General features: G+C 37.3%; 1 protein-coding gene across 2 annotated transcripts in view; it reads right to left on the bottom strand.

The window, feature by feature from the left end:
* The window catches only part of LOC142349757 (uncharacterized), a 99844-nt gene that overhangs the window by 14992 nt on the left and 58530 nt on the right, over positions 1 to 26322 (bottom strand). For both annotated transcript variants that reach the window (XM_075401514.1, XM_075401515.1), the window contains 2 exons: positions 3792 to 4016; positions 154 to 497 (listed from right to left, as the gene is read on the bottom strand). In XM_075401514.1, coding sequence (XP_075257629.1) covers positions 154 to 497; positions 3792 to 4016 — 569 coding nt within the window. The remainder of the gene's footprint in view (positions 1 to 153; positions 498 to 3791; positions 4017 to 26322) is intronic.

Raw genomic sequence — 26322 nt, 5'->3', positions numbered from 1 at the left:
ATCATATCCCAAAAAGAGCAAGTCAAGACATTACAAAGACGAGCAGCAATTCAATCTATTTCTTGGATTTGAATAAGGAGGCCCATAAAAGAACTTGAGTTTACTCCAGCTACCAGTTAGAAAACAATTTGTTTTAAGAAAGCAAAATTTTACTTCTGTTGTTAATTTGTCGGCGACGTCTGTTGAAATTGTTGGAGCTGTCCTCATCGTCGCCAAAGTCAAACTCATCGTCCATAATATTGTCATTTGTCTCAATGGAGTTTGGATCCGAGTACTCAATGACGTTGTTATCATCATCGTTATTCAGGTTGTTATCGTTGCCGTTGTAGTTATTCCTGTTGAAATTGAACGTGTATATCAATCTATCGTCGGTGGAGGAGGTTGTATCGATTCCTTCTCCTTGTCTGAATTGTTGATACCAATTCCAGGCAGCTTCAGCCACGTTTCGGAAGCAGGTTTGGATTTTGGATTGCTGCGATCTGCTGATATCTCGGAAGCTGAAATCAGCAGGATTCATTATTTATTCATTGGTTTATTTACCTTTTTTTGAATAACTTCAGGCAGTTTGATCCTATTGTGTTTTGGGCAACCCTGTAAGATCAAACAACAGCCAGCTGCCTGCTAAGTTTATAAGGCATCATATCAATGATTAGATCCAACCCATCAGCTGCAAGGTTTTTTTCCGGAAAAATTTTCTGAATTTAGCGCTGGTTATCAAGATATAACGTTTTGTTAACTCGCCTTCTTAAGACAATTAAACTGAACTAAGCGCGAGATTACAATTTTATTGCAGGCTTAGATGAAAAATTCATTCTGAAATAAAATGTTCGGAAAATGAAACTCAATTATGAAATCAATTTTGTATTGAAATCAATAACAGCGCTTTTGCGAAAATAGTTTTCTGATAAAATCCCGCCACACCATTCTGATATTTTACACGCAGCAGCAGTATCTTGCGTGGTTTCAAACGCCAACTTTAAAGCATCATTTTTGCATATTTTGACTTGTAGTTTTAAAATTGGTGTAATTCTAATACAGGTCTACATTGAACACGCAAAAGAGCAAACGAACATTATAATTGTACAAGTATGCCATTTATCTTTGTTTAGTCAGTGACAAATAAACGAGTCACGTCAAAACTCTGTTAAGAATGCAGCTTGTACACAATCCTCGGCACCACTAACACTTTTCAAACATCAAATATCATTATATATAAACAGCTAGATACTAAAACGTTCCTAAAATTGTGAACCATCACCATAAGCTGTTCAGAACTAACGAAATTCCGACAGTACCGAATAGTAACAATAAGTCGATGTTTCGATTAATGAGGGAACAATACAAGTCAAACTAAATGATAGTGATTTGTTTAAAACGATAAACATTAACGAAAAGTAAAGCAGACAGAAAGTCACTAAAATAAACATAACCGACTAAACGTCGGAAGAATTGATCTCGAACGACTAGTGGGAGCTCTAATCAATTGCATCCTGCTTCAGTCGGAGGGGGGAGGGGAGGGGGAGCCTAAATCGGACTAAGATGTTCAATAGTGGGCTTAAAATTACCACATTAGAGGTTAACATATACCACTATTGATTTAAAGTAAAAAATGGCACCAGTTTCGGCGCACATTTCATTTGACTTTTAGTATTAAATTGCCGCCAACTGAGTCCAGCTGCTTGAAATTGTGATTGAGAGAGAATTTTAGATCACGCGAAACGCAAAAAGTCAAGGGCGTAAAAGTCACTCGAAAAGTCAAAATTGTCAAGCAAAAATTTTACATAAAAAAAGACACACACGTTTACAATCATTGCTATGAACTTCGTTCAAGAGCAATTAATAACCGTTTGAGGTGATGGCGGCTATTAACAGACAAAACGGACAGTTTTAAAAACTGAGGAAATGGAAAAAAAACAAAATGTGTTTGTACGTTTCAAAAATCCACAGCACTAAAGAAAACAGTAAAGTGTCGATGTTGAGAGCGAACAACGCAATGCATTTTTTTTCAAAAGATAAGATTGTGATAGCTTGACAACGCTCTGAAGCTCTACTTGTTCAGCGTGTACTTGGAGCAGCCAGAAATATCGAAGCGCTTATAAGAGACACAAAATTTCGAGAGGTTAAAAACAAGTGGGATGGGTGGCCTAAAACTCCAGGAACTGCCCTTCACATCATGGTATATCTAGGTCTCTTCGCGCTACGTTACGAGTCAAACGATGTGCAGGAGTGGGGATTGTGGAGGTGAAGAGGGCGGTGGGGGAGGGGGGGGGGTCAAATTCTAAGAACCACCCTTTAAACCATAAATTTATGTCTCCAAGACAGTTTGGTGAATTGCTTAGAGCCTACTTAGAGCCTATTAAGCCGGATTTCTCTAAGGGCCCTTAATGTCCTCCGGGCGTTACCTGTTTATTCCATTTCTGAGAAAAAAGTAAGGTTCAGACGAGAAGTTGGTCAAGCAAAAAATGCATAAAAAGACCACAGGACTACTATAATTGCTACAAACTTCACTTGAGAGCAATTAAAGACTTTAGAGTCAGGCTCACCGACTTACTGCCCTCCCTCGTTACTATTATCCCTTTTCTAAAGACAAAATCTCAAGAGACATTTTCAGTCACACACAAAAAAAAACGGTCGTATGACAAACCAAATTAACAAGATCAAAATGACGAAAATAAGTGTCAACAACTTTGTTCGGGAGCAGCTAAAATTGATGTTAGACTCATTTTCAACTAAAAAACAAAAACAGATTAACGTCAGAGGAATTGCTCTCGACCGACAGGCGGGGCAATTTAATTTGTAGAGGGCGTAGCTTTGAAATCTTTTATGTACGAAAAATACGATACCACAGGGGTTCGATTCAGGAACTCCGTGATGTCAGTTTCATATCTTTACAAATTAGCTGCAATGGCTTTGATTCTTCTTCTCTAACAATCACTTTTACATCCGCTACAAACTTCAGAATGAGAGCAACTCGGATCACTCAAAAATGTAGCACTCGCGCGTGAAAAAGTCACTCAAGAAGTCAAAGAATGTTCTAGAACAAAGCGCCAAAACTGTCAAGCAAAAATTTTGCATAAACGGACACGCGCATTTAAAGCAATTAAACAGATTTAAACAATCGACTCTCAAACTCTCCTATTACTTTCAAACAGCGTCGACTTTGGCTCTGTTTTGGTAAGCGACCAAAGCAGCCTATTTCACTTAATTGACATCCATAATGATATCAACAGAAAAGCTGCATACTAATCCGAAATCGATTTCATAATTTAGAAGTAACCGAATTTTACAATTATTTCCCCAGTATATATTTAAGCATCCATCATTCGTGCATCTTAAAAATGGCCTCCCGCCGTCTAAATTTATTGAAATCTGATAGCGCATTCAAATGTTTTGAAACTAAATCCACCTATAGTACGCATAACCACTAACACTGATTTTCAGCTGCTGGTTTACGAATATTTTAAAATCATAAATTTAAGGTATGCTTGGTTGGGGAACTCATGGTTGAAATCATTTCTAAGTTCAGTCGATTCTTACGAACGATCAGCCTTGTGCCCTCAAAGCACCATGGTGCCCACGCAATTGAGTATTTGCCTTTTGTTTGTTCCCAGAAACCCTCACAATCGGGTCTTCAAAATTTCGTCAACCCACACAATCGGGTTGAACGGAAGATGATACCCGATACCTGTTTATTTTACAGGGACAAAGAAAGTTTCCATTATAACCAGAACAGTGGTTGGACGGTACGTAAATATCGAGCACAAAACGATTTTATTAGAGGTGAAACTTACGCGAATAGTCCATAGTTGAGATGCCTCTTGGTCAGTCCATATTTGTCCTCCATTTTGTAGTACATGTCATAGGCATACTGCACGTACTCGTAGAGCTCTTCGTTCCGTTCGTCAAACTGGATAGAGCCAGAGCGGGAGTTGCCTGAGAGGAAGGTGTTTGAGGGCACCACCGAGCACAGAGAGTGGCCAAGAGATGAGATTACACCCTCTTTGTCAAGATCCACCCTAAAACGGTTGTTAAATTTTCAAGGTTATTTCTATAGAAAATTTACAAAGGTTAACTTGAACATAGCCTTCAGATCACCGGAATAGATGCGAAATAGTTTTGCATGCCGATAGAAGCAGATACAGATACAAGTTGAAAAAGTTATTGGCGCCGCTCTAAATAAAAACATTCAGCGATACATTAATAAAGCTTGTAAAAATTCAGTGCATTGAAATTTTTTCATTAGGGAACTTTATTAAACATATGAGTTCCTTTAACCTTAAACTAATTCAAATTTTATTGAGTGAGGTATGTTTCGAAGACCAACACCTAATCACGCAAATTACCTTAAAACGTTGCGAATGAAAGTGAGAAACGACGTCACACGTGCAAACGCCGTAAGTGAGAGGAAAAACTCATTCAGAAAAATTGCCTGTTTCAGCTTCGCTGTGTGAACAAATGTAAAACGAAAAAAGAGCGACAGACGACGAAACAAAAAAAAACATAACAGCACAAGTCCGAAATTACAATCCAAAGAATTCAAAGAAAACAACTTAATACATCTAAACTGACTAACAGGAAGCACTGGAAAACTCAACTGCTAATCAAATAATTTTTACACGAATTAAGAATTATCAAAACAGAATTTGTGTTGTAGATACTCTGGTTGCTAAGGGAACGAGCACCGATAATTACTATACAAAAATTCGGGAAAAAAACAAAACACAAATTGCCAATAAACAGATATCTTTCTGGACACAAAAGACAAGCAGAAACAAAAACCACAAAAAGTGATTTTTCCAAAAGCCACTTTTTAAACTGGCAGATTGCCACAAAATAGCCGCAAGAGCTTCAAATATCTACAGCTTCATAACAAAAATTTGCTTAACGAATTGCTGCTTCCCCTATATCTTTGAATTAAATTTAAAAAAGCCAATTTCAGAGTGAAGAAGTCATTTTTGAGAGTGAGGTAAGTCACGTGTGACCAAAAATTAATCACGCGAATGAACAAAAAACTCACTCCACTAAGAGTGAAAAATGACGTCACGCACGCAGTTCAGTTGAAATTGCATGAACAAATAGCAGATTCGAAGTGATTGAGACGTCATTGTCGTAACGAAAATCCTGTTCACGAAATAAAAAAATCAAGAGAAGGTCAATAATAGCTTCAGCTATCGCTTTGCAGCCATTAACAAAATCTCTTAAAAGTATCAGTATGATTGTCCTCAGAAACATTTTTGTGTTGTTAAAAATGATTCGCGAACCCAGCAGCAAGACGGGCGACTGATTAACCGACAGTTTTCACTAAATACGTTGAAATGCCGTTAAAAAACCATAAAGTTTACACTAAAATTTGAAATTAGTCAATACTTTAGTTACGTTCAAAGACACGAATTTCATCAAACCGGCACTTTTCGTCACTACAGAAAATTCATGTTATCACAGAAATAACAAAAAAGTTGAAAATCTCAGAAAATATTTTCAAAAAATTTCTGTTAATGCTAGCATCTATTAATAACATACTTGAAAAAAGTTTCAAGTATGTTATTAATTTTTGTTAATGCTAGCATCTATTAATAAAATACTTGAAAATTCAAGCTTGAAAAAAGTTTCGTTGTCCCATTGAACTAAAAGAAATTGAACAAAAGTTTCAAAGAAACTTGAAGAAAATAGCAAAATTAATAAAATGTTGTTGAAAATTGCGATTTTTATGTCTGGGTCGTAGTTAACCATTACACCAAATTTCTGCCTGACAAGTGCTCTAAAGGCCACGAAAAATAGATAAATCTCCGAAAATACCTTAAAAGACAAACTCAAAAATTAGAAAACTTGATTAAAATTAGCGAAATCTAATGATATCCAAGATCATCCAAATCAATTCAGTGTTCTTAAAAACATTCAATTAGCTCATTTTTGATCCATGTTTCTTTTCCCTAAAAATTTGAAAACAACTCAAGAATGATAAACATATGAGCGACCTTTAAAATAACTATGTATGTATGTATGAATGTATGCATGTATGTATGTATGTGTGTATGTGTGTATATATATGTATGTATGTATGTATGTATGTATGTATGTAGGTATGTATGTATCTATGTATGTATGTATGTAAGTATGTATGTATGTATGTATAAATGTAAATACGTATGAATGACTGTATGTATGTATGTAGGTTTGTTTGTATGTATGTATGAAAGTTTATATATGCAGGAATATATATATATATCTATATAAAGTAGTTATGTATTGAAATATATGTGTGTATGTCCGAACGTATAAAATTTTTATGTTTTTAATTTGTTTAGGTTTTCATTCTTTCGATGAGATTAAAGAATTACGCCAAGACAAAATACCACCTGGAGGAAGAAAAATGATAAAAGTTTCACGATTTGTGTTGGATACACATAACCGAATAGCAATCATTGGCGACTCGATAATCAAGAATTTTATAAAACCAGGGCGCAAATACCTTTATCATAAGCGGTATGTATGTATGTATGCAAATATGTATGTATCTATGTATGTATGTATGTATGTATGTATAAATGTATGTATGTATGTATGTGTGTATGCATGTGTGTATGTATGTATTTATGTATGTATGTATGTAGGTATGTATGTATGTATGTATGTATGTATGTAATGTATGTAAGTATGTATGTATGCATGTATGTATGTATGTATGTATGTATGTATGTATGTATGTATGTATGTATGTATGTGTGTATGTATGTATTTATGTATGTATGTATGTAGGTATGTATGTATGTATGTATGTATGTATGTAATGTATGTAAGTATGTATGTATGCATGTATGTATGTATGTATGTATGTATGTGTATGTGTGTATATATATGTAGGTATGTATGTATGTATGTAGGTATGTATTTATGTATGTGTGTATGTGTGTATATATATGTGGGTATGTATGTATGTATGTATGTATGTATGTATGTATGTATGTATGTATGTATGTATAAATGTAAATACGTATGTATGAATGAATGTATGTATGTATGTAGGTTTGTTTGTATGTATGTATGAAAGTTTATATGTGCAGTAATATATATATATATATATATATATAAAGTAGTTATGTATTGAAATATATGTGTGTATGTCCGAACGTATAAAATTTTTATGTTTTTAATTTGTTTAGGTTTTCATTCTTTCGATGAGATTAAAGAATTACGCCAAGACAAAATACCACCTGGAGGAAAAAAAATGATAAAAGTTTCACGATTTGTGTTGGATACACATAACCGAAAAGCAATCATTGGCGACTCGATAATCAAGAATTTTATAAAACCAGGGCGCAAATACCTTTATCATAAGCGGTATGTATGTATGTATGCAAATATGTATGTATGTATGTGTGTATGTATGCATATATGTATTTATGTATGTATGTATGTATGTATGTATGTATGTATGTATGTATGTATGTATGTATGTATGTATGTATGTATGTATGTATGTATGTATGTATCTATGTATGTATGTATGTATGTATGTATGTATGTATGTATGTATGTATGTATGTATGCATGTATGTATGTGTATATATATATATATATATATATATATATATAAATATATATATATATATATATATATATAAGTAGCTATGTATTGAAATAAGTATTTATATATGTCCGAAAGTATAAATTTTGAGATTTGAATTTGCTTGGGTTTTTACTCTTTCGCTGAGAGTAAAGTATTACGCCAAGTCATAATGCCACCTGGAGGAAAAAATGATAAAGGTTTCACGATTTGTGTTGGATACACATAACCGAATAGCAATCATTGGCGATTCTATAATCAGGAATGTTATAACGCAGGGCGCAACTACATTTAGCATAAGCGGTGGCGTTTTTTAAGACTTCTGCAATCCAAAAGTTTTGAAATTGCTAGCAAACTTTTCTGTTGTAATATTTTGTTCACTTGGTGGAAACGATCCACGTAATAAATCGAAAAACAAGCTGAAAAGTCAGGCACTTGTTGCCCGGAGCCTTTTGAAACTTGCAAAAACACAAAGATATTTAGGGTGAACGTGTTTATGTTAACTATACTGCAGAGATACATTATGTCAATATAGTGAAAAGAGATAATACATTGGATCGAGTTGCCCTTAGCCGCACGCGGAGAAGAAATTTATGGCGGGCGATCAATCACCTATGAGGAATGTATTACATAGATACTATTGTTTTTCGTTATTAAAAATTTGTTAACGATCTAAACCAAACGCCAAAACTAAATTCCTACCTACGAAGTTTCCAGAAAATGATGTCTCTAACAACATTGGGTGATCAAAAGATTGATAACTTGAAAAGTCAATTTCAAAGCGATGAATTTTATTTGTCTACAAAAAATTTGATTGAAAAATTGGCATCACTGAAAAGAAAAACCCTTAAAGATGTCTCTTTTTTTCAACACGATAATGATTCCGGATCTGTTTGTGCCCAACCCCCCTTACAGAGCACGTGTCATCACATAAACCAATTTATATGCAACTAGTTTTCATTTTAAATGTTTCAGGTTCTTTCTCAAACTTGGAGTTCTCTTGATGAAGAGTTTTCTGCGGATTTTGTTCATATTAAAAGTTTTTAGAATTGTTCAAAAGTTTCAAAATTGCTAGCAATCTTTTCTGTTGTAATATTTTGTTCGCTTGGTGGAAACGATCCACATAATAAATTGGGAAACAAGCTGAAAAGTCAGGTACTTGTTTCCCGGAGCCTTTTGAAACTTGCAAAAACACAAAGATATTTAGGGTGCAACGTGTTTATGCTAACTATACTGCAGAGATACAGGACTAACTTGTGGACGCCACAATATGATATCTGTGCGCTCAATAGCTATGTATTGGCCTTTGAACGTTTTGCTGCTTTATGTCAACATATTGAAAAGAGACAATACATTGGATTGAGTTGCCCTTAGCCACACGTGGAGAAGAAATTTATGGCGGGCGATCAATCACCTATGAGGAATGTATTACATAGATGCTATTGTTTGTCGTTATTAAATATTTGTTAACGATCTAAACCAAACGCCAAAATTAAACTCATACCTACGAAGTTTTCAGAAAATAATGTCTCTAAAAACATTGGATGATCAAAAGATTGATAACTTGAAAAGTCAATTTCAAAGCGAGGAATTTAATTTGTCTACAAAAAATTTGATTGAAAAATTGGCATCACTGAAAAGAAAAACCCTTAAAGATGTCTCTTTTTTTCAACGCGATAATGATTCCGGATCTTCACAGTTTTTGCCCAACCCCCGTTACAGAGCACGTGTCATTACATAAACCAATTTATATGCAACTAGTTTTCATTTTAAAAGTTTCAGGTTCTTTCTCAAACTTGGAGTTCTCTTGATGAAGAGTTTTCTGCGGATTTTGTTCATATTAAAAGTTTTTAGAATTGTTCAAAAGTTTCAAAATTGATAGCAAACTTTTCTGTTGTAATATTTTGTTCACTTGGTGGAAACGATCCACGTAATAAATCGAAAAACAAGCTGAAAAGTCAGGCACTTGTTGCGCGGAGCCTTTTGAAACTTGCAAAAACACAAAGATATTTAGGGTGAACGTGTTTATGTTAACTATACTGCAGAGATACATTATGTCAATATAGTGAAAAGAGATAATACATTGGATCGAGTTGCCCTTAGCCACACGCGGAGAAGAAATTTATGGCGGGCGATCAATCACCTATGAGGAATGTATTACATAGATACTATTGTTTTTCGTTATTAAAAATTTGTTAACGATCTAAACCAAACGCCAAAACTAAATTCCTACCTACGAAGTTTCCAGAAAATGATGTCTCTAACAACATTGGGTGATCAAAAAATTGATAACTTGAAAAGTCAATTTCAAAGCGATGAATTTAATTTGTCTACAAAAAATTTGATTGAAAATTTGGCATCACTGAAAAGAAAAACCCTTAAAGATGTCTCTTTTTTTTTCAACGCGATAAGGATTCCGGATCTTCACAGTTTTTGCCCAACCCCCGTTACAGAGCACGTGTCATTACATAAACCAATTTATATGCAACTAGTTTTCATTTTAAATGTTTCAGGTTCTTTCTCAAACTTGGAGTTCTCTTGATGAAGAGTTTTCTGCGGATTTTGTTCATATTAAAAGTTTTTAGAATTGTTCAAAAGTTTCAAAATTGCTAGCAAACTTTTCTGTTGTAATATTTTGTTCACTTGGTGGAAACGATCCACGTAATAAATCGAAAAACAAGCTGAAAAGTCAGGCACTTGTTGCGCGGAGCCTTTTGAAACTTGCAAAAACACAAAGATATTTAGGGTGAACGTGTTTATGTTAACTATACTGCAGAGATACATTATGTCAATATAGTGAAAAGAGATAATACATTGGATCGAGTTGCCCTTCGCCACACGCGGAGAAGAAATTTATGGCGGGCGATCAATCACCTATGAGGAATGTATTACATAGATACTATTGTTTTTCGTTATTAAAAATTTGTTAACGATCTAAACCAAACGCCAAAACTAAATTCCTATCTACGAAGTTTCCAGAAAATGATGTCTCTAACAACATTGGGTGATCAAAAGATTGATAACTTGAAAAGTCAATTTCAAAGCGATGAATTTTATTTGTCTACAAAAAATTTGATTGAAAAATTGGCATCACTGAAAAGAAAAACCCTTTAAGATGTCTCTTTTTTTCAACACGATAATGATTCCGGATCTGTTTGTGCCCAACCCCCGTTACAGAGCACGTGTCATCACATAAACCAATTTATATGCAACTAGTTTTCATTTTAAATGTTTCAGGTTCTTTCTCAAACTTGGAGTTCTCTTGATGAAGAGTTTTCTGCGGATTTTGTTCATATTAAAAGTTTTTAGAATTGTTCAAAAGTTTCAAAATTGCTAGCAATCTTTTCTGTTGTAATATTTTGTTCGCTTGGTGGAAACGATCCACATAATAAATTGGGAAACAAGCTGAAAAGTCAGGTACTTGTTTCCCGGAGCCTTTTGAAACTTGCAAAAACACAAAGATATTTAGGGTGCAACGTGTTTATGCTAACTATACTGCAGAGATACAGGACTAACTTGTGGACGCCACAATATGATATCTGTGCGCTCAATAGCTATGTATTGGCCTTTGAACGTTTTGCTGCTTTATGTCAACATATTGAAAAGAGACAATACATTGGATTGAGTTGCCCTTAGCCACACGTGGAGAAGAAATTTATGGCGGGCGATCAATCACCTATGAGGAATGTATTACATAGATGCTATTGTTTGTCGTTATTAAATATTTGTTAACGATCTAAACCAAACGCCAAAATTAAACTCATACCTACGAAGTTTTCAGAAAATAATGTCTCTAACAACATTGGATGATCAAGAGATTGATAACTTGAAAAGTCAATTTCAAAGCGAGGAATTTAATTTGTCTACAAAAACAAAAAATTTGATTGAAAAATTGGCATCACTGAAAAGAAAAACCCTTAAAGATGTCTCTTTTTTTTCAACGCGATAATGATTCCGGATCTTCACAGTTTTTGCCCAACCCCCGTTACAGAGCACGTGTCATTACATAAACCAATTTATATGCAACTAGTTTTCATTTTAAATGTTTCAGGTTCTTTCTCAAACTTGGAGTTCTCTTGATGAAGAGTTTTCTGCGGATTTTGTTCATATTAAAAGTTTTTAGAATTGTTCAAAAGTTTCAAAATTGCTAGCAATCTTTTCTGTTGCAATATTTTCTTCACTTGGTGTAAACGATCCACGTAATAAATAGGGAAACAAGCTGAAAAGTCAGGCACTTGTTCCCCGGAGCCTTTTGAAACTTGAAAAAACACAAAGATATTTAGGGAGCAACGTGTTTATGTTAACTATACTGCAGAGATACAGGACTAACTTGTGGACGCCAAAATATGATATCTGTGCGCTCAATAGCTATGTATTGGCCTGTGAACGTTTTGCTGCTTTATGTCAATATAGTGAAAAGAGATAATACATTGGATGGAGTTGCCCTTAGCCACACGCGGAGAAGAAATTTATGAGGAATGTATTACATAGATACTATTGTTTGTCGTTATTAAATATTTGTTAACGATCTAAACCAAACGCCAAAACTAAATTCCTACCTACGAAGTTTCCAGAAAATAATGTCGCTAACAACATTGGATGATCAAAAGATTGATAACTTGAAAAGTCAATTTCAAAGCGAGGAATTTAATTTGTCTAATCAGTGGATGCATATAGGTGTCATGTTTTCTTCTTTCAAGGCGAACAATTTTTTCGGGTACTTAGCCAGCTTTTTAATTAACTATCTTTTCTTTTGCTTATACAATCCTATTTTTTTACCTGAATCCTATAAAAATTTAGCTACACTAGTAGACATTCCATACTCTTCTCTGTCAAATAATGTTGATGATGCATCAATTCAAGATGGCCAAAGACAATATTAGAAAAGTTGAAACGCTTCCCACCAAAAAAAATGGGAACTTGACTTCGTCCAAATAGTACGTGTAAAACAGTAACTCTCCGATAAAAGAGACTGAACTGAACATTATCTTACTGAATTTGCATTACTAGAAACGTGTTCTCTACACATAGAGTACATAGTTTTTGGTGACCCCCATCGGAATTGCGTCACCGGTGACTATACGCTTCAAGGTTGTTACGGCCAGGTCAAATTTGGCAACTGGGTTTGAAATGGGACACACCGCTACATGAGCAATTACATAAACCACTGCAAAAAATACTAAACAGCTATTTCGGATCACCCCCCATTGAACAATTGCGAGCACTCAATTTTCATGCAAGTTCACATGAAATTGAACATCAATTGCACGTCTTTGTTGATGCGTCTACTTGTGCTATTGCAGCAATAATTTATCTACGGAGTTATGACAATAACACCAAACAAACAGAAATCAGCTTCATAATCAATAAATGCAAAGTAACTCCTCTAAAATCGTTTAGCGTTCCAAAACTTGAGCTTGAGGCCGCAATAATCGGGATACGACTACTCAAAACAGTTCAAAAAGAGACAACACTCAAGATACACGATACACATTTTTGGACAGACAGTCGAGTTGTTCTTGATTGAATTGTTTCTAAGAAGAAACAGAAACTGTTTGTCGCCAACAGAATCTGAGAAATACACGATTCGTCAAAATCCAGTCAATGGCATTAAATACTAACAAATCAAAATCCTGCACACCATGGAACACGTGGCCTAGAACCAGAAGAATGTTCTAAATGGTTACCGGCTCCTGATTTCCAAAAGAAACATTACTCCGACTGGAACTCCGCACACAAAATAGTTTCTGTTCACACAACGAGTACATCAAAACCGAATAAAGCTGTCATTGACCCCACCCGTTTTCGATCTTGGACAAATCTCCTGTTAACACTCGCAACTATTTACAACTTTATCTTCAGAATTAAAAAAGAACGAAATAACAAAGAGCAGTACACTGCAGACGACATCAACCAAGCACACACACTTAATTCGAATTTCACAGGAAAAAGTTTTCCATTCAGCTACACACTCGCTAATAAGAGGACGTAAACTAGACTCTAAATGCAAGATTCGATCCCTAAACCCGTACTTGGACAAAAACGCAATACTTAGATCACAAGGCTGACTACAATTTGATCCTGAAGAGTTACAATTAGCTAAACTACTAATAATTATTCATGCCAAAGACTCAAAAACACGCCTGTATCTTGAGCATGCGCATCGAATTTGTATACACCAAGGTACCGAAGCCGTCAAAGCTTTTGTTCAACAGCGACACGTCGTTATTGCCCTCAGGAAAACATTGTTAACCATCCGATTTCGATGTTTTTTGTGCCGCCGTTTTGATGCCCAAAATATCCAGCCGTTAATGGCTCCCCTACCAGTGTGCAGGTTTCCTGATACTCTCTCGCAATTCCCTTTCGCTAATACAGGAATTGATTTTTTCGGACCTTTCTATATTGAAGAAACCAAAGACAAGCTCACCAAGCACTACGGCCTCATTTTCACATGCATGGTCACACGTGCTGCACATCTTGAGTCATGCCCTGATTTAAACACGGACACTTTTCTGAACGCCTTCCGACGTTTTGCATCACAAAGGTGCCTACCAAAACTTATACTAAGTGACAACGGCAAAACATTTGTCGGGGCAAACGAAGAATTGAAGCGATGCGTCCGTAGTCTCGACAATCAGCGCATTGCCTCTGAACTTCTTATAAAGAACACAGTTTGAAAAATTAACCCACCATACGGACCACATTTTCGTGGTGCGTGTGAACGGTTGATCCAAAATGCTAAACGGATCATTTTGATCATTCTAGGGAGCAAGAGGCTTACATCAGATGTCTTCCTCACCATCATGGTTGAGACAGAAAGCATGCTGAACTCTCGACCACTTACACATGTGGCGGACGTACCAGACAATGAAGAACCCATCACCCCAAATCATTTTCTGGTGCAGAGACCTTACAATTCACTGCCACCAGGAGACTTTTCATCAACCATGCCAGCATCCTTCAAGTCGTGGAAAAACGTGCAGCAGCTTATGAACCACGTCTGGAGACGACTAGTGAAAGAGTTCCTTTCCACTTTAACGAAGCGAAGCAAATGGTCCGAACAGGGTGATTCGTTGAAAGTCAATGACATGGTGTGGATCCACAAAGACCTCACTCCGCGTGGGATATGGCCTCTGGGACGAATTGTGGTAACGTCTCCTGGAAAAGATGGATCTGTACGCGTTGTCAAGGTAAAAACGGCTTACGGCACGTACGTGCGCCCGGTTGCCGGTCTCGAACGTGTTTTGGCTGATTAGCCGTTTTTTTGCTCACTTTTTTTCTCGGAACGTATATCTAGGCAACGCGAGCTACCCTCTGGTCTTTTGGTTGCGTCATTAATCCCTTCTGTGGTTTAATTTATGGGTTTCCTCTCCCCGGAGCCTGTTGATGATGCATCAAGCATCAATTCAAAATGGCCAAAGCCAATATTAGAAAAGTTGAAACTCTTCCCGCCAAAAAAGTGTGAACTTGACTTCGTCCAAATAATACGTGTAAAACAGTAACTCTCCGATAAAAGAGACTGAATTTAACATTATCTTACTGAATTTACATTACTAGAAACGTGTTCTCTACACATAGAGTACAAATAACAAAATCAGTTAAAATTGATTATTATAATACACCAGAAAAATCCAAAATCTTAGGCCTCAAGTATTGTAAATCATTTATATGCAACTAGTTTTCATTTTAAATGTTTCAGGTTCTTTCTCAAACTTGGAGTGTTCTTAATGAAGAGTTTTCTGCGGGCTTTGCTCATATTAAAAGTTTTTAAAAAGCATGTGAAATGATATAGCTTTATGAGACAAAATTGAGCTGTTTTTTCAGTCCTGATTTATTCATAACTAAAGTTTTTTCAAAGTTAAAACAGTTAAGAGACTGTTCACTTCTGTAATTATTTTCTCCGCAGGCTGACTGGCTTCCATAAATTGCTTGTTTTTCCTAATTAAGTAAGACTGAGTAGATTTAGAAGATATTCTGACAATTGCTCATGTCAAAAATTTTTCAGAAATGGGACGACAGAAACAAAGTTTAATCAACAGATCTAAGCAGGTATCGAATCTTTTGGAACATCAATGCCACCACTACATTTTTCTTTAACTGCATTTAAGTTTCTACTTTTATAATTGCTTCAGTTATCACAAACATCAAGATGCAAAGACGCCGGTTGTAACGTCATAAAAACAAAAGTTATTGCTCCTAACTTATTCCAAATGAAAGTATGTCTATAGAAACAGAGAACCAGATAAATCAAGATAATTTTCCTAAGCGAAAAAAAACAATACGCGGGAATCATATTTGGAGGGTCCGTCACTTGTGTGATCATCCTGTAGCCGAAGGTGGGGAATCAATCAATTGTGTCTGCGATAGCGACTGGTTAAAACATTTGTCCAGTTCGGAACCGAATTTTACAAAAAAATCTCAAAGTACTGTGGATTATATAGCTTACTAAACAAGTGCCATGTTAAACTATTGCCAAAAATCAGATGGTAACTGCCTTTTTTCTACATTCAGCTTGCTCTGGACTGGCTCCACATGCATTTCAAATATTTTGCGCAATGTGATAAATGATTCTGTTGTTCCTTCCCTCCTATACAATATGCCACTGTTCAAGGAAATTGTGTGCATGAAGGAGAAATAAATTTCTGCATTTTGTCACCTTTTTAATATCACACTTGCTGTTTATGTGGCCACCATTAAAAGTGGTTAAATTATAAATGATTCCAGAGTGATTCAAAATTCCATGTTTGTCAAACATCAGAACGAACATTTTGAACCAATATTTTGTCTTTGCTCTGAAGAGCATCAAACTAATGGGAGGTACCTCCCTAAAACTAGTGACCTCGATATCTAGAGTTGAAAAAAATTGCTCTTTGGCTGATTTCTCAGGTTTATGTTATCGTAAGCAGAGTGTTGGCGCCACTTCAAATCAGCCACAAAGGCTATCAGACAGCAAGATATAACTTTTGAAGCTCAAAACTTAGAGTTTGTCAAAACACGAAAATGCTCAAAACTGAAAATTTTTACAAGTTATTCTACGATGCTATTACGTTTGAGGCATTTAAAGCTACGTAATAACCATTCGTGCTTATGTCAATAAAAGTAAATATTGCAGTAATTTTACATTTACTATGCAAACAAGGACTTATATCACTTACTTGATTAACCAATCAGAAACAAGTAGCAATGATGTTATAAATGACAAATATTTGATTATTTATTTTAACCGAATTGTTTTAATAGTGAAACTATATTGTATTCAGAACCATTAGAAACTGTTACCAAGAGCAGTTGGCTCTCAGATTAGACTAAAATTTCATTCTTTAGCAACTCTTGTCTTTTTTGCTACGTTTTGCTAGATCTTAAGATCTTGTGAGTTCTAAGATAGTTGAGCTCTTGTAAGAAGTTAACAACCATACTAGCTACTGGCTGAAGCCTTACAAATTTCAGCACGAGATTGAACATAGATTATCACTAAGGATTCTCTTAAGTTCAATCAACAAAATTAAATTTACAGTCCTTTAAACGTCCGAGCAACTAATTATTTCCACGAGATCATTAGACAATCGGAATCGGTTAGGAACCAGGCCGGTGTAAAGCTCGAGATCCAGGCTGTGATATATCGGTTCCGCTGAGATTCTTGAGCACCCGCAACATTTGGTCCGCCGACCCAGACGACAACAGCAGTGATACGAACTGCAACGATTCTTCAATTCAATTAGGTGCACCAAAGCACAACCAGTAACGATGGCCAGCAAAAGTCCTAACAGGCACTGGAAAACAGTTGATTGGAAGACTGGTGGTCAAATCAAGACTAGAGATAGAGCAAGCTGACCTACTCAAGTTTTTCTTCAGACACCTCAGCGAGCCAGACGGTTACCTGACAAAACAAAAAAATGACAGCCGAAAGTGCCTATCGATGCTTCTTCGAGACCTACAACAATTTAGAGGACAACAGATAGCAGCCGAGGTTACTATTAAAGCCAAAGTATTTTGAAGCTTTCGACAATGACACCAAGCGTTTGTTAGATGAAAAGAGCAAAGTTTTGAGATGGGTAGTTGAAAAGGTACCCTTTCTGCGCGACATTGAGGGTTTCCGCACAGAATTCGTCAACTGTTGGAAAGACACACTACGAGCCTTCAAATTAGTGGAAGCTACTAAAACAAATTTTAATGAACTGTCAAAGTTGGAAAAGAAGTTGAAGGCAGAAAACATAAACGACTCCAAAAACAGATATTGTGTAATCAAATGGAAGAGCTAGTAAAATAACTAGATGAGAATTACGCAGAATTGATTCGAATAATAAAGCCAGAAGACTGCACCAAATTTTGTGTGGATCTCAGCGATAGCAGTAGTCTCTATCGAGACCTGATCAAGCAGTACGAGCACAGCAAGCATTGTGTGAACCAAAACATTGTTAAAGTCATCCAGATCGGCTGGTGAAAGGAATCAAACGAGACCGTAATTGATACAGGAAATGTAGCGATAGAAAAGGCTGAAGAGAGCGTCGATGTCTCTTCCAGGCATTCTGCTACACACTGAAGCAGAAAACAACCCAGTATCGCCAGCTCGCGATCATCGAGAAGGCGACAGATAGACGAAACAGAGCTCGAAAACCTCAGAAAGAAACAGAGGAACGACTGCGTTAGCCGCAGTTGGAGTTAGAGGAGCGGAAGGAAATAGAACTTCGTCGTCAGCAAGAAGAGTTACGTTTACAACAACAACAACACGAAAAAGAATTGCGTCTTAAATTGCAACAACAAGAAGACGAACTACGTTTGCGACAGCATGAGCGAGCCCTTGAAAACGAAAGAAAGAAAGCAGAGGCTGACGTAGAACAAAGACGTCTGAGCTGACCAAAGGAAGCTCAAGGTCATCTGGATCAACGGATGACGAGATCGAAGGTGTTGGATCAAGACGCAAAGAAAGAACAGCAGGGTCGGAAGAAGCAGTGGCTCGACAGTCTGTCCCTAGAGAGCCACTATCTCCAAACGTTGTTATCGACCCTCCAACGAATGTCACACAGGACAGTTGACAAACGTTTCAGCACCTACCCGAAAACTACCCCGCTTTTCCAACCTGGTGAAGGACTTTTCTCAACACAACTGACAGAACAGAGCAGTCTCAAGAAACCAGAAATCCATAAATCAATTAGCGTAACGGAACCATAAGGACAAGGACGACGTTTCAGCAGCAAGGATCGTCAGCATTCCAAAACAGAAACAGGAGTCAGAGTCCCGTTTACCACTCTCAAAACAGATCTGGCGAGAGTAGAAAGAGAAGTACAGTGAATCAAACCACTCCCCAAGTCATTTATCAAGCAGTACAGAACAGTGGTGCCAGTGGCTTGCCAAAACTAAAACTGACTGAGTTTTCACTGAGATCCACTGGAGTGGCCAGGTCTTTTTTTATGTTCATGTTCATCAAAAACAAATCAGCGATCCGGAAGAGATGCAATACCCGAAGACCAGTCTCACGGGTCAAGCAAAAGCAGCAATATCGGGAATGTGATTCAACTCACAATCATACTATCATGCTTGGGATATACTCGGTGAGAAGTATGGCAGATCAGATGTATTCAATGCTCAATTCAACGAAAAACATACTCATCCTGCAGTTCGGCACGCCGATACTACGAGCACCGTTAAATTTGCAAATGCTACAAATGTGGTGAACTCTTTAACTCAACTTGGATACACATCCGACCTAGAAGCAGAAGCGGGGCTAAGTTCAACAACGAGAAAACTTTCTCCGCAACTGAGGGAACAGTGTTTGCAGTATATGCAAGATCCTCGACTACTGAGAGGCAACCGGATTATTTTCAAAGAGTGGCTTGCCTCCAAAGCAGTACATGAGAACTTGTTAGCACAGACAAACTCTTCGTTTGGCAGCAAAAAAATTTCAAAACCGCGATAAGCCTAAGACGAGTACTTTTGCTTGACATGTTGGAATATTGACAGCAGTGCAATTTTATGTGCACGAGAAACTGAAGTTGGGTGACCAGGTTGTAGATCTGCATGGGTTGAAAGGTCGCTGCCCACAACCGAAGAACTTGCCAAATCAGAGCTAGAATCTAAACGAAGTTCAAGTAATTCTTGGACAAGACTGCTACGACATCCATCACCCTTTTGATTTCAAGAAGTCAGAAGACGAAACTGCACCATGGAAATTGAAATCGAAGATAGGCTGGGCCTTAAGTGGTCCGCTAACAGCAAAGCAGGCAGCAACTCTTGCAACGACAGCAACATCAATTGCAGATAATAAATTAGCAAAACAGTTGAGTAATTGCTGGGATATCGAGTCCTACGCTTCGAGCTGCGATTTCAACGGTCATTCAAAAGAAGAACAACGAGCAATCAAGACGTTGGAGCGAACAACGCGATTCAACGGTCAAAGATACGAAGTTGGACTTCTGTGGCGAGAGGACGAAAAGAAGTTAACGAACAACTACTCTGCAATGTGGCAACTCCAGTCCCTAGAGCGACGCCTGCAGAAGACGAAACGCTAAAGAAACCATTGACACAGATGTCAATGCTGGATACGTTCGGAAAATTGACCAAACTGAACTGAATGAAACCAAAGAAAAGCTACAATGGTATTTGCCACATCATCCTGTCATTAACCCCCATAAACCTGAAAAAGTCAGATGAGTGCAATGCAGCAGCAAAGTATAAAGGTGTAGCCCTAAACGACAAACTTATCTGGGCTAGACAAGCTGAAGAGTCTGATCGGAATCATTTTTCGCTTCCGAGAATACCAAACAGCTTTATCAGCCGACATAGAAGCAAAGTTCCTTCAAATTGCTGAATCAATCGATGACCATCGATGTCTACGATTTCTCCGGCGAGAAGACCCAGAAAAAGAGATGGAAGTTTTCGAGTACACACGACACATTTTTGGGCTGAAAAGCTCGCCATTTTGTGCAAATTACGCTTTGCACCAAGTGGCAAAAGAAAATGCAGTCAACGGCGAAAGTCTCGTCAGAACGGTTCAGCGAAACTTCTACATGGACAACTTCCTCAAGTCGGTCAGAATCCCTCAAGAAGCAACTGAAATCTACCAGAAAGTCAGAGACATCCTCAGCAAAGGTGGATTCAAATAGACGAAATGGATAACGGATGACAATGCAGTCAAGTCACAGATCCCAGAGACAGACAGGTCAACAAAAGTTGTGAAAACTTTTGAGGCAGAACCACAATACTCTTCAATCCTTGGACTAAAAACTGGAATGTGGACACAGATAGTCTCATTGTCTGTCGCGGAACTGAGCAAGAAGTTCCAGCAAAAAACTCAGAGAACTATCTTATCGTTTGTCTCAGCAGTGTTCGATCCGCTCGGGATATGTTGACCCTTCACCATACAAATTCGTTTTCTACATAAAAGAATTTGGGCAGAAATGGGGCATGCATGGGACAAAAAGTTGTCAGCAAACCATTCAAAACTGTTCTTTGATTGGGGCTCTGAGTAGAGAGAAATAAGGACGATGTCAATAAATCGACTGCATCAGAAGAAGCAATGTGCATCCTGGTATATAATCAAGACGAAGCAACGTTGAAACTTACATATGTGATAGGTAAAAACAGTGTAGCACACATAAGACATATGACAACACCGAAGTTAGAGCTCCAGGCCGCAGTTTACGGTGTTCGTCTCAGAAAGCAGATACTCAGCGAACATGATGTCAGAATCGACAAAACCTATCATTGGAACGACTCATCAACGGTACTACAGTGGCTACAAGCAGCGCACGAGAAACAACAAGTATTCGTTGCCAACAGGGCAGCAGATACTGGAAAACTCATCAATGGAGACACGTCAAAGGTCAAAGGTGTTGAAAACCCTGCCGAAATTGGAACCCGAGGAATGTCTATTGAAGGACTCCGGGAGTCCGCGTGGTTAAACGGGCCGGCCTTGCTACAAGCAGAGGAATGTAAGTGGCCAAAGCAGTGGTGTCAAGTGAACGAACTCAACCCGAGCGAGATATCAGTGCTGTAACAACAGAAACACAGGCTAAGCAACCAATTGACTGGAACCACAACAGCAGCTTCAATAGAATCAGCACTTTATCGCCTACTGCATGAGGTTCAAGATGCAGCAGAAGGGACCCGTCAAAGCAGACGAAATCCATCAAGCAGAACCAAAGCTTCCCGAATTTTTCAAAGTTGATAGCAATCAGTAAAGAAATCTCAAAAACATTGAACATTGCCAAATTGTCACCCTTTATATAGGAAGATGGAACAATTAGAGTGAAAGGTCGACTGAATCACTCAAACCTTGATTACAATGCCAAACACCCAATGTTGTTAACAGCGAAGCATCCAGTTGTACAACTTCTGTTGGAGAAAGCACATCGAAACAACCTACACGAAGGCACAGAGTATGTAAGAAATATGCTCCAATAAGAGTACTAGACCATCGGATTAAGAAATGCCTTAAGGAAAATCAAGTCGAGATGTGTCAAATGCAGACACAAAAATGCCAACCCAATTCATCCACCGATGGCAGAACTACCCCGAGAACGACTCGATTAACATGTGTTCCCATTTACCCATACCGGAGTCGACTACTTCGGATCCTTCAAAGTCAGGTTCCTATGACGTACCATGAAGAGATGGTGCTGCCTCTTCACATGCCTGACAACCAGAGCAGTACATATTGAAGTAGCACAGTCATTGGACACCGACTCATGTCTAGCTGCAATGACAAGATTTATTGCAAGACGTGGCTATCCAAGTACCATCATCAAAGACAACCGAACGAATTTCCTTAGAGCAGCCAACGAGCTTAAAGCTTTCGTGGATGCCAGGGACAAAGCTAAGATTGAGAGTGACTTAGCTCAGAAAAAGATAGACTGGAAATTCAACCCTCCCGGAGCTCCACACTTTGGTGGAATCTGGGAGCGACTGTTTCAAAGTTGCAAGAAAGTCATGATTGCAATCTTGGACAACCGAAGCCTGACCGATGAGGTACTCAGTACCACAATGTGTCTTGTAGAGCAAACGCTCAACGCAAGACCCCTGACAGCAGTAAGTGACGACCCTGAAGATTTGACGGCACTCACACCTAATCATTACTTGCTAGGACGAGAAAACGCTAGTGCTCCCTTGATTCAATCCAGTGAGCGCTACCATGACCTGAGAAAATCATTCAAAACGGCCCAAGCATATGCCGACATGATCTGGAAAAGATGGACTCGCAAACACCTTCCACAATGGAACCAGAGATCGAAGTGGTAAAAAAAAACACGTGCAAAACTTTAATGAAGGTGAATTTTTTTGACCATTAGATGACTCCATGAAGCGCTGTGAGTACAAACTCGGGCGAATCATTGAGATCTTCACTGGCAACGACGGTGTTGTGTGATCAGCGAGAGACAAAATGACACATGGAGAGCTAAACCGGACAGTCGTGAAGTTAGCGCTAGTATTCTACGATAGTATTAAGTTTGAGGCATTTAAAGCTACGTAATAACCATTCGTGCGCCTGTCAATAAAAGTAAATATAGCAGTAATTTTACATTTACTATGCAAACAAGGACTTATATCACTTACTTGATTAACCAATCAGAAACAAGTAGCAATGATGTTATAAATGACAAATATTTGATTATTTATTTTAACCGAATTGTTTTAATAGTGAAACTATATTGTATTCAGAACCATTAGAAACTGTTACCAAGAGTAGTTGGCTCTCAGATTAGACTAAAATTTCATTCTTTAGCAACTCTTGTCTTTTTTGCTACGTTTTGCTAGATCTTAAGATCTTGCGAGTTCTAAGATAGTTGAGCTCTTGTAAGAAGTTAACAACCATACTAGCTACTGGCTGAAGCCTTACAAATTTCAGCACGAGATTGAACATAGATTATCACTAAGGATTCTCTTAAGTTCAATCAACAAAATTAAATTTACAGTCTTTGAAACGTCCGAGCAACTAATTATTTCTACGAGATCATTAGACAATCGGATTCGGTGAAGAACCAGGCCGGCGTAAAGCTCGAGATCCAGGCTGTGATATATCGGTTTCGCTGAGATTCTTGAGCAGCCGCAACACAGTAAAACTGTTGTCAATTATTTTTTGTGGGCGAAAAAGGAAAACACCGGATGCAATTCCTTCAATTTTGAGCGAAAAAGTAAGGCTGAGGAGAGCTTGTTTTCATTGTTCTGCAGCTTGAAAAATTCTGTGGTTAGCCCCGCGATTATTCAAACTCCGCGGTATGTTTCTGCTCACATTGAGGTACCAGAAACTCCAAATAGTTATGTAGAGGCCTTTGTGAGGATGAGGGTTAAAAAAATACGTTATTCCTCACTGAATGCAACAATTTATCAACAGAATTGCGTGGTATCAATTCAACAGACGTCGCGGATGATACCCTCAATCTACAAGTTACAGCCCGGGGCAAAAGGTTTTTTCTATTGAAATTTTCACAACATTGGAGAGACATGATGTTTTAGAGGTTTTGACGACCAAACTAAAGAACGTACGGAGACCATGGTTTGACAGCCTACGTGAACTTTGTCAGGTAGCACTTGTTGAAAAAACAAATTTGAAAATGTGTCTGTGGCAAACGGGTCCCGTTACCAAAATGCATTGCAATTTAGATTAATGAAAAGAAATTAGGATACTTGACTCGTCAAAACCGTCGCTAGAATTTTACTAGTTGCCAAGTATTCAAAGTAGCAATAATCCAGAAAATAACATCGAGTTATGTAATGCATCACTTTTAGTTATTAACTCAAAGCTCATCACATCCAAAATTCTGAGCTAAAAACATTTCTGATTGAAATAAATAAACCCGAATAAATTATTTCGTTCATCTTCGTTTACGATACGTGATTTTTTTCGTTGCTTTTCGACGAACCGATGAGAAATTAGGAATAATGAAAAATTTTTATTCTGTCGCCTTTCGACAAAAAGTCATGTTAGGTACTCCTAGTTAAACGTATAAATTCTCAAACAGTTGATTTTTGCTGACTTCTTGATTAGTCTTAGTGTAATAAACAATGAATTGTAAGTGCAGAAAATGAAAACACCCTTAAATAAAACGTATCGTCCGTAAACATTTATAAACAACGTTAAATGATATGTTGTTCTCCAACTCATTTAGAATTGAATAAAATTTTGATTTTTTAAGTACCGTAAAATGCAGAAACATAGCCGGCAGATTGCCGGAATAGCTGCGAAATAGACTTGCATGCCGTAAAATACAGATGGAAAAAGATACAGAAGTGAGTTGATAATAGTTATCGCCGCCGCCTATAAAACTTACAAGATTATTTCAAAGGTTGTTTTTGGGTGCAAAAAAATTTTCCCTGTCGGGTCTCGAACCGGCGATCTCCGGATTAACAGCCAGTCGCCTTAACCACTCGGCTGTCGGACCATACAATCTGTTTCCTTACAATCAAATTTGTTTTAGGAACAGATTCTGTTTCTGAATAACCGCAATTTAGGTCACGCAGAAAGCGTGAAATCAAGCGCGAAAAAGCCATTTAAGCAGTGACGAGACAGAATGTTCTAGAACAAATGTAAAACGAAAATGAAGCGTCAGACGACGAAACAAAAAAAACCAAGAGCACCGCAATATAGCTACGCTCAGCTTACAGCTTCGCAGCTATAATCAACAGTTTAACTTTTCTTCTTGTTTTTAGGAGTATGACATTTAAATTTCCATTTGTGTTCAAGCTCTTTTAATTATAGATCTGTAAAATAATGAAATTGAAAGTTCAGTTCATCGGATTGTAAAAAAAATTATGATTTCACAAATAAAACATTTTGATAACGCTACAGTAAAATGTATTTAACTCAAATGTTGGCTTTTGCGGGAACTTCATTTCAGCAAACAGCCAGTTCATTGTTTATGTTACATACAAAAAAACACTGAGTTCCGAAACATCTCATGGAGTACACAATTGATGTTAGTCAGGCAGTGTAAATATTTACAAATTACTCATTACTTTAACATTAACACAGAGAATCTAAGTGAATTCAATTTTCGTGGCATATTAAATAAAAACGCATTATGTTTCTACGTTTTTATACGTAAACCTAACAACAATAAGTCTAGTTCATATTTCCAAAAATTAAAGCCACGCCATGTTGGACAAGTAACCTTCCACAAACAAGGGTTAAACTGAGCAGAAAAAAATCCTAAGCAGCTTGGGAATTTTTTGTCTTGCTTGCTTTCAATTTCACTGGTTAGTTCATTCCAATCTAGTATTGCCAATCCCACAAATGAACTCTACATTTTGTAAGAAACAAATTTCAGGTTCAAGAAATTTTATCCTGTTAGACTTATGAAGACTCCAAGTGACTAATGGATATCCAGTTGGTGGAGTAAAAGCAGGTCGTAACTGTTTTTATTTTCCAAAAAATGTATTCTCTTTGTTCGCACAGTTTAATGGGCAGTAGGTTCCGAATGTAAGGCAACTTCTTATTAGTTTTTCTGAGCTTTCATCAAAACCTAAGTTCTACGACTTGTCATCCAAAATTTTCATGTCATCCAACTGATTGAATCAAAAGCTTTTGATAGCTCAAGAAAAGCGGCAGTGACAAGATTGCTTATGTCAGTTTTGTCTTCAATGAATAATGTGCAAAATAATAGGGAACCGATTGTTGAGTATTTTCTCCTAAAACCATATTGATTTTTATTTAGTAATTTGTTGTGAAGGTACTGACACTAGTGATTCCTCAAGATGGTTCTGAGTTCCAATCATCTTAGAAATGCAGGGGGTAATGGAGATTGGGCGATAGTTATTGGGTTCTT

This window comes from Convolutriloba macropyga, chromosome 11, assembly GCF_964194025.1.
Source record: "Convolutriloba macropyga chromosome 11, txConMacr16.3, whole genome shotgun sequence".
Taxonomy (NCBI): Eukaryota; Metazoa; Xenacoelomorpha; order Acoela; family Convolutidae; genus Convolutriloba; species Convolutriloba macropyga.
Note: the sequence above shows the minus strand (reverse complement) of the source record. Positions and strands in the feature narration are given on the sequence as shown.